Below are 10,388 nucleotides of genomic sequence, written 5' to 3'. Positions count from 1 at the left end.
TCCGCAGCTGCTGCTGCTGCTGCTGCTGCCGTTGCTCCTGCAGGTGGCGGGGCCGGCGGGCGCCCTGGCCGAGACCCTGCTGGACGCGCCGCGGGTCATGGGCACCAGCTCCAGCCCGCCCAGCCCCGCGAGCGTGGTGGCTCCGGGCACGACGCCGTTCGAGGATAGCCGACTGCCCGTGTTCACCCTGGATTACCCCCACGTGCAGATCCCCTTCGAGATCACCCTGTGGATCCTGCTGGCCTCCCTAGCCAAGATCGGTGAGCGAGCTGGACCCGCGGGGTGCGGCGGGGGCCAAGGCCGGGAGGGTGCCCGGATCGGCGAGTTGACCTCTGGGTCGTGGCCGCCTCCCCGTGGACCAGGGCAGGGACGACAGAGCAGCTTCAATGAAAGGGACCCTGGGAGGGGCAGTTTCATGCTTTGGCTCTTGAGTGGACCTTGGCCTGGAAATAGCCCCGGAGTTTTAACCCGTACAAATTTAGCGATTTGCGGCTTGCTCTGCCTGGAACGCCGAGTGTGAGAGCCCTCTGATAAAGCTGAGACCTCTTTACTGAGGAAGGAGGGCAGTGGGCTGAAGTTCGTGGGTCTCACCTACTGGGAGAGGGGCGCCAGCGGCACCCAGGCTAGAACGGTGGAAGCCCTGGATGCATGGCAGAGAGACGTGCCTTGGCAGGGACGCAGACGCTGCCGTGCACCTGACTAGTGAGGTGCCTGGAAGGGGACCAGGGACACCTGAGTGCCTGCAGCACGACGGGGACGCCCTGTCTCCTCCCTTCCTCTGGGCTGAGGCTGCCACTCTCCAGGAAGCATTTTCGTGGTGACTGAGGCCAGTGAAGCCAGATGCATGTTTAAAAATAATTAACCCACGTTTCCAAACTACATTTTAGTCTCCTTTGGAAAGCAGGAGCCTCCGAATGGATCTTCTCATCTTCATTTATTTTCACCCCACATAAACTTTTGTTAGGATCGTGGAGCTTGTACTTTATATTTTAAATACTTTTTAATTTAAAATACGGCAACTACTGTTGTCGTAATGATTGCAAAAAGTTATCCGGTTGACAGAATTTATGCATGATTGCGTCTGTTTTATACATCTGCTCCTTGAGAGGTCCCATGCTCTAAGGTCTCCATAAAGGATGAAAAGAAACATTGCTGCACCCCCAAGCCTAGAGATTGGTGGGAGAGATGGCATACACCACAGCACTCAAAATCCAGGAAAGTGCTAGGTGGGATAAGACATTCAGAAAAGATGATACATAGTGTAGGGAGAAGGGAAGCACTTCCTCATGCCGAGGATGTGTTTAAACTAGGTTTTCAAGGATGAGCAGAAGATGGTCAATTGGAGATGAAATGGAACAACGTCCCAGAGAGGAATAAGCAAAGGCCTAAATTGAGAGGGAAGCGCGAAGCAGGGATGGGTTATAGAAAGTGCAGGGTGCAGGAGGTAGGCCCGAAACAAACCTTCGATGTCAGATTAAGTTAACTAGATTCTGTTAATGGTGACCAAAGGAGGCACGTGCTATTTAAAGGCTTTACAGCCGGTAATTGCCTGGTTTTGATATGGCTCTACTATTTGAGTGTTTTAATTTCGCCTGGGAAATGGAATAAGGGGGAAAGGATGTCGCTGTCTATTATGCACATTTGCATAAACTCATCGCCTGTCATAGTAAGCGCAGGTGCCATCTCATGCGGTCCTCACAGCAGCCCTGCCAAGTAGGAAGGGCAGATATTAATACCCACTCGGTAGAGGTGGAAACTGAAACTCAGAGAGTTTGCCCGAGTTGCCCACGGACGCACAAAGTCCGGAGCCAAGCACAGGCGCTGTCTACTCTTTCTCTCTCTGAGCCTGTGTCACCGAAGGGGTGCTTTCATGCCCTGTTTCCATGACTGCTTCTCTGTTGCCATTTCTATTCAATTATAGCTCTTTCTTCTGTTCCTCACTCCTGATTATTTTAATCTGATCCATCACACTAACAACAGCCGCTAGTAGTCACTTAAGTTCATTATCTCTAATTTTCACAACCACCCGGGACAGGTATGATGACCGCGTTTCAGATAGGAGGAAACTGAGAGCTGGGGAAGCTACCTTGCTGCCGGATGGTGAGCCAGAATTCCAGCCAGCTCTGCCCGATGTCTCATCTTCCTGTCTACCCTGGAGGCTTGTTTGGTGTCAAGGTTAAATGAGAAGAGATCTGTATACCCTTCTTAGGACAGTGCTGGACCTGCAGTGAGCGCTGAATATTGTCACCATCAGGAGTGATGGAAGAGCAGCAGGGCTTCCTCCACCAGTTTTCTGGCACTGCGGCTCCTTTTCCCCTGGACTGGGCTGCCTCTTGCATTTTCCTGCTTCTGTTTCAGGCTCTGCCTTCTCCAAGTGTTCTTATTCTGAGCACTGCCTTTTTACACTTGCTTTTTTCTATCACAATCTATTCCTCTTATGTGACGTTATCATGTTAATTGTATGGCATTTTATTAGAAGGCGTTCTTGCTTGTGTGAGCTCATAGGTGTATTCATCTGCCTGTGGGCAGTTTTCTCATCCAGATGTGTTTCTGTTCCCTGGCATTTGCTGTCCTGCCTCTCTCTTTGCCTGTACCAAAAGTGGAGCTTCTCTGACTACTGTTTCCTCTTTCCTCCCTGCACCTGAGGTGGCGCCGAGATGGAAACAGACAGGTGTTCGTATCTCCCAGCCAGAACGGTCTGAGTGGAGTGGAGACCGCCGTGGTGGGGTGAAGGCTACGGTTCTCAGAGAAATAAGTGTAGGCTTCCAGTACCAAAAGCTAGTGCTTGAGGGTCTTTTCTAGGTGCTGCCTTGATATAGTCCAGCCCTGTCCTCCTGCTGCTGCGCTGTTCCTAGAGGAGCTGGAAAATGCCCAGGGATCCCCCCTCTACCTCCCCTAGGCCCTCAACTTTCTCTTTGGCTTTGGAGAAGACTGTGCTGGTACCAAGGGCACTTTTACAGCCCATTAAACTGTGGTCTGGCCATTCAAATTCTATTTTAACTCTAGCACTGGAAAAACTGTTGCTTTGGCAGGACTCACATGACTTAATTGACTCACATTTGGGTAGGGTGATGAACTGAGCAGTGCAGGGGGACGTGAGGCTATGGGGTAACAGGAGTGTTAACACATGCAAAATGCCATGGTTTCTATTTGGGGTACTTTTACGCTGTGTACGTAATGTGCCTGAGCTTACCTGCCCCAGAGAACATGGAGAAACGTTTGGTAGTGATTAAGCTGAACGGGGATCACAGATTGCCCGCAATGGAGGCTCCTAATAGCATTTGTAGGAGGTTGAAATCATGCCCAAGGGTGAATTCAGAATCGTTTTCGAGATTGCTGCACAATATAAACTTAGAAATAACCACAGTCAGAAGTGAGAATATGCATTTTTGGCAGAGTATTGAATGATTCAGCTTTTCATTGTTTTACTTGATTATCAGGGATAATCGACTTTCTAATTGTTTGGTCAAAAAGAAAGTTCTGTAGAAAAGAAAGTTTCCTAAAATGATGACGATGGTGATGTTGTGTATGTGTGTGTGAAGCAGGGAAGAACATAGCAAATTCAGCCCTCCTTTGAAAAGTTTTTAAAAAAAATTTTGGCAAGAAACGTCTCCCAATTTGTTTTTCACTTAGATCCTCATGCATGTGAACTCTTATTGTTCTTTCATTTTGAATGTTTACATTTCAAATGAACTGTTGATTTTTTTTTTTTTTTTTTTTTTTTTTTTGCGGTATGCGGGCCTCTCACTGCTGTGGCCTCTCCCGTTGCGGAGCACAGGCTCCAGACGCGCAGGCTCAGCGGCCATGGCTCACGGGCCCAGCCACTCCGCGGCATGTGGGATCTTCCGGGACCGGGGCACGAACCCGCGTCCCCTGCATCGGCAGGCAGACTCTCCACCACTGCGCCACCAGGGAAGCCCGGACTTTTTAAAGTTATAAATGCTCACTTTGCTTGGTAAATCCTGTATACAGGGATGGAGTGCTACAGCTTGGAATAATAGGTAGCCAAAGAATGAAGAAGAGAAACTTTTCCTAGAGTGTTCTAAGATTGTGTCCTCTGATTTCCTTGCCCATGACGTGGGTCAGTGGGATTTGTCCTAAACTGGGTAAACTTGGGCATGCATTCTACCTCTGTTCGGGGTGCTGGGACAAAGCAGTGGGTCCCCTGCTGTTTAAAGTAACAAAGCCCCGTTCTGTGTCCTCAGTGGTTCCCCAGACACCCCTTCATTTATCTTGCAGTCTTGGGAAGCTGGCCTGTTTGCCTCTTCCAGGTGTCAGCTCTCACCTGCCCTTTTCACTTCCTTTACCCTTGAACTTGGGCTTAGGATGCAGCATTTTCCACTTCTCTTCGTCCTGTTGTCTTGAAATTAAATAACTTGTATTATTATTTTAAGGGAAAGACAAAGTAATTTGGTCCATGAAGGTTTCTCCTCTGGGCTCCAGACTATCCTGAATTTAAAATAGAAACCAGACTTTCTTTGCTTAGTATCCACCTGGTTACTGAGATCCTGATCTCTGGGAAAACCTATCCTTGCCTTTGATCTGTTTCTTTTTGTCATATTTTGTTTTCCTGAAGCATATTTACTGGCTGGTTGGTCAGTGGATGAAGATCATGGTCTTCACTTATTATTTGAACCACATCTCGCTTTGAACATACGTCTAAAGCCAGGTCCTCCTGATGGCCTGTGTTTGTTCCTAATAAAGCTCAAAGAAGACTTCGAATTTCTTACTGTCTCACAACCTCCAACTCTTCCTACTGGGCCAATCATACATTTCCTGTTTTCTGTCCAAAGGATGACTTCAGTGGGTCTCTTTCTAAAGACTGTTTCAGGTGCCTTCTAGAATTGTCGCTGCACTCTACCACAGACATATTTTTGTACCTTTTAAAATAATAGCAGGTGATTTTCTACCCAAAATATTACTCTTTGTATCAACTTTAAGAATGAGAATAATACTTATCATTGATAAGATGCTTTATTTTTTACAGAATTCTTTCATATAGCTTGAAGCCCTAAAGAGGTATACAAAGAACCTTTTGTGTAAACTTATTTGTTCCTTGTAGGGTTTTAAAAACTCACTGTAAAACCAAGTGAATTGGACAGTTTGTATATGGGTAGATTTTCACCAATGATTTAATTGCTTTAAAGTTTACAGTTCTGTTTGGCTTATCTATGTCCTCTTAGTTCAGTTTTGGAATCTGTATTTTTATTTTTCTAGAAAGTCATTATTTGTGTTTTTAAATTTATGGGAAGAAATTTATTTTTTATGATTTAAAAAATCTCCACTTTGTATTTAAGTTCTACTTTATTATTCCTAATATTGTTATTTTTATCTTTCTTTACTTTGATCAAAATTCATAGAAGTTTATGAATTTTTCTGGTTGGCTTCTGATTTATCAATTTCTGAACTTTATTATTTAGTTACTCCTACTTTATTTGGGTGTATTTTTTAATTTTTATTTTCTTTGCGGTACGCGGCGGCATGTGGGATCTTCCTGGACCGGGGCACGAACCCGTGTCCCTTGCATCGGCAGGTGGACTCTCAACCACTGCGCCACCAGGGAAGCCCGTATTTTGTTATTTTTTTAAAAATTGTTGAATTGAAAGCTTAGCTCATTAATTATTGAATTTACTTGCTTTCCAATATGTTGACTCCCACCTTACAAGGGTAATTAATCCCTGAAAAAACACTTACAGTTGAAAACATATTTAACATTGCTTTCAATATTTTCAATGATAAATATTTTTATGAACTCATAAGCTCCACAGTTGGCATGGCTAAATGACATTAGTCTTATTAACATGGACAAAGGTATTTCAGTAGTTTACTTTAGTTGTTATAACTTCTAATAAGCCATTTTCCCTTAATGCATTTTTTCAAAATATGACTACTTGTTCTCATTAAATTCAAAGCAATGAAAAACTGACACTTGACTATGTTACAAACAAAACGTATTCATGATACTCTAAGTTATGTAAATTTATCTTTATTGTAAATTATAATAATAACAATAAACTACATGGCAAAGACTAAAGAATTCAGGGAGATGATGCAACCATCTGTATTCTGAGGAGAACTTAACGCAACATATTAGTGATAAAACCGAAAAGATGACTGCGTGATGTATCAGCCACCAGTTTAAAGTCTATAAAATCCAATTTGGTCTTTATGAAGTCAAATAAATGCTTTATGAGATGAAATAGGAGTATTAAATGAAACTCTTCTTAAATATGAATTCTCATGACCCAAATGGGTATAACTTATTGGAATGGCAATATATGTATTTAAGGCTAGAAGTATATCCTTCTGATCCTATTTTAGTTGCATTGCATAGATTTGATATAAAGAGTTTTCACTGTTCAGTTTTCAGTATTTTAAAATTTTCTTGAGATTTTTTTTTTATAGTAGCCCGGTAATTATTTAGAATTGTAGTAGTTCATTAATAAACACATAGAGATGTGTGGTTATTTTTCATTTTATTCATATTTTAGTCCATTTTGGTTATGTAGACCTGATTGATTTTTGATACTGATTGATATGTCCTCTGTGACTTAATAGGTGGTCATTTAAAAATACATGTCAAGGCTTGCTTGAAAAAGATTGTGTATTCTCTATTTATCGTGTGCAGGGTTTTATACAGGCACATGTGTACATATACAGACACACATGTATACATACCCACAGAGGACTAGATGAAATTTCAAATTGCGGTGTTCAAATCTTTAATAGCGTTACTAATATTTTGGGCTACTTTATATTTTAGGTTCTGGGGTACATCAAAATCAACCTCTGAGATTGTGATGTCAGTTGCTGTTTGTAATTTTCTCATTTTTTGCTTTTTTTTTTTTTTGCGGTATGCGGGCCTCTCACTGCTGTGGCCTCTCCCGTTGCGGAGCACAGGCTCCGGACGCGTAGGCTCAGCGGCCACGGCTCACGGGCCCAGCCGCTCCGCGGCACGTGGGATCTTCCTGGACCGGGGCATGAACCCGCGTCCCCTGCATCGGCAGGTGAACTCTCAACCACTGCGCCACCAGGGAAGCCCCATTTTTTGCTTTATATAACAATATTTTGATGCTATGTTATTAGGTACATACTAGTTTAATATTGTTATATCTTCTGAGTGAATTCTTCCTTTACTTTTTAAGTTATGTATTAACGTCCCTATTTTAAATAATTTTCTTGTGGCTCAGAGTCTATTTTTTGTTATATTCCTGCTACTGTTCAAAATAAACTTCATTTTGCATGTGTATTTTTTTCTGTATCTATGTTTTTCACATCGATATTTTCCAGACATATCTTTTCCCTTACCATAACTATCAAATCAACTGCATAATTTTCCTTTAACTGTAGCTCATTAAACCACTTGTAGCTGATTTTGTATCTTTAATTTAAAATTTCAAATATCTGTAGTTTAAGGAGACATATAATTACATATATCGTGCGTAATGATATATTTGGACTTTGCTCTCTGTTTACTGTGCTTTTACTTGGTGTCTTCATTTCTTGCCATGTTTTGGCTTAGTCAAATTTTTCCTTCATTTTTTTAATACATTATCATACATTCTGTTTCTGTTCCTTTTGTGTTACACCTCAGTTTTAATACGATTACCTGCTTTAGCAGGAGCCAGGCCAGACTGCCTTGGCTCACATCCCAGGTATATTTTCCTACATATTTTGTAGGTGTATGATTTTTGGCGCATAACTTAAATTCTGAGATGTTTTCTGGGATGTTTACTTGGTAGTGGTCTGTTTTCCTCATGTTGCGAAAGGTTCTTACAAAATGGTTTTGAGTGTTCTTGCTGGGACCCAGGGTTTCAGTGATTGGTTTTTCGTGTCAGCTTGATTTTAGCTTGGTTCTCAGTTTGGCTTTCCTATATGACTCAAGAATTTGGTTTTTCTAAATGACTCAAGGTAAATAGATCTTATATATATCTTATAAGGTGGGGTAGACCTTGAATTTTATACTTCACAGCTGAATTTTCCCTCTGCCCAAGGCCATAAAAAGTTGACGTGTTTCCTCCCATTTTTCCTGGCTATAGGCAACGTTTACTATTTATTTTTTTATTTAGGACAAAGTAGCTCTTGGAACTCAGGAATTTATGCGTGAGTCCTTCCCTTACTGGTGTGAAGTCACATTTCTTGTCCTCATGTAGGTATTCAAACGCCAGATCCTAGCACACAGGGCAGGCATTTTGTCTGGAATCCCCCTGTGGCTTGAAATCCTACTGACATCTCTTGTTTTGATTTCTCTCCTTACTCCTGGCTTCCTACACATTTTCCTTTATTTTGAGTGTGGCTAGATATCAATATTATATGTTTGTAGTGAGAGGAGGCTCTGTGTCCACATTGTTGGATTACTCAATGACATTTTACATGGTACTTTTTTAAAAAGTGCTTTCTGTGTAATATTTAAAGTCCATGGATATGTCATGCTTATGGACTATTATAATGGGTTCTCTTTAATGTAAAGTGAAAATAGTATGTGCACTTTCCTAGTTTTTCAGTATGAAGGATTTGATGATTCTGCCTTTGTTTTATCTGCTATATTTTTTCCATACTTGGATGGAAGAGCAGTAGCTCAGCAGTTGAGGAAGTCTTGGACCTACATATTCTGGAAAAGATAATATTCTCCAGATTAGAAGTAGGAAGACCCTGTTCAGTTCCACTTCTGCCATCAACTTTGTGTTGTGATCCTGGCCAGTCTTCCCTACTTGGTTCTTGCATTTAATCAGTAGCAGTAGGGATCTGTATCTGTGTCATCTGTTTAATATTTCCAGGGGGATAATATGAGATACTCTGTACGGAAGGAAAACATTTACAACTAAGATTTTCCTTCTATAGCAAAAGAAACTTAGGCCAAGGGAAACATGTGTTCATTACATTAAAGTGTTGTGTGAACAATGGTGTCTTGTCATGCTAAATGAGACACGCACAGTTATAGTTTACTCTCTTGCAGTTACATCTCTTAAATGTAATGAATGTAATTCATTACAAATGGAATGAATAATTGATGTACTTCCTGCAGCAGTGCTGCACATTGTTCATGACTGTCCAAGGGCTTTCTTCATCTTGACTTTTATAGTTTACTCCTGTTTGAAGATGTGTGTATTCCTCTTCCTCTTCAGTAGTTCCAGGGGAGGGCACAGGAATCTCTCTGAAGGCCTTCTTTGTGGTTGTGACAAAATCATATGTTTTAATTTCTTTTAATTTAATTTTTCAATTGGAGTCGAGTTGATTTCCGGTGTTGCGTTAGTTTCAGCTGTACAGCAAAGTGACTCAGTTATTCACATACATATATATGTGTGTGTGTGTGTGTGTGTGTGTGTGTGTGTGTGTATATATCCATCTTCAGATTCTTTTCCCTTATAGCTTATTATAAAATATTGAGTATAATTCTCTGTGCTATACAGTTGGTGTAGCCACTATGAAGGTTCCTTAAAAAACTAAATATAGAGCTACCATATCATCCTGCAATCCCACTCCCGGGCATACATCCAGAGAAAACTGTAATTCAAAAATATACATGTACCCCAGTGTTCATTGCAGCACTATTTACGATAACCAAGACATGGAAGCAACCTAAATGTCCATCAACAGAGGGATGGATAAAGAATATGTGATATGTATACATACCACTCCCCCTCCCCTCTTCCTTCATATATACACATATATATGCATGTATACGTGTATGTATGCGTATATATGTGTATATATGTGTGTGTATACACACACACACACACACACACACACACAATGGAATGTTACTCAGCCATGAAAAAGAATGAAATAATGCCATTTGGAGCAACATGGATGGACCTAGAGATGATCGTACTAAGTGAAGTAAACTGGACAAAGGCAAATACCATATGATATCGCTTATATGTGGAATCTAAAAGCAAATGATACAGATGAACTTATATACGAAACATAAGCAGGCTCACAGACATAGAAAACAAACTTATGGTTACCAGAGGGGAAATCGGGGGAGGGATAAATTAGGAGTTTGGGGTTAACAGATACACACTACTATATATGAAATAGATAACCAGCAAGGACAAAGTCGTATTTTAAAGGTGAATTTCATGTCATTCCTCAGTGTTGGCATACAAAGGCTCACGTGTTGAAAGACAGAAAAGTCAAATTCACCATTATGTTTAGCAATCTCAACTGAAAATGAAACAGAGTACACATGCCCACCCTGCATTGGAGGAACTCCTCTAAGGCAGCCTAAAGGTTTTGTTAACCATTGGATGCCCCTTATGGAGGCACAGGGCCGTGAGACACCCCGTTGCCATATTTCTGTGACTCTGCCACTGCCGTTTCTGCTGCTCCCGATTCCTGAGCTTGTTTCCTGTGATCCAAGGGCTGGGAAACCTGAGCGGGTCAAT

At 41.8% G+C, this 10,388-nt stretch overlaps 1 protein-coding gene across 1 annotated transcript in view; it reads left to right on the top strand.

Annotated features, from left to right (window-relative positions):
- The window catches only part of SLC9A2 (solute carrier family 9 member A2), an 87,673-nt gene that overhangs the window by 1,789 nt on the left and 75,496 nt on the right, over positions 1-10,388 (top strand). The window contains exon 2 of the mRNA XM_007456840.1: positions 8-260. Within this exon, the coding sequence (XP_007456902.1) occupies positions 8-260 (253 nt within the window). The remainder of the gene's footprint in view (positions 1-7; positions 261-10,388) is intronic.

This window comes from Lipotes vexillifer, unplaced genomic scaffold (genome assembly GCF_000442215.2).
Source record: "Lipotes vexillifer unplaced genomic scaffold, Lipotes_vexillifer_v1.1 scaffold777, whole genome shotgun sequence".
Classification (NCBI taxonomy): domain Eukaryota; kingdom Metazoa; phylum Chordata; class Mammalia; order Artiodactyla; family Lipotidae; genus Lipotes; species Lipotes vexillifer.
The sequence above is the reverse complement of the archived record's forward strand: the minus strand, read 5'-3'. Positions and strand labels throughout refer to the sequence as shown.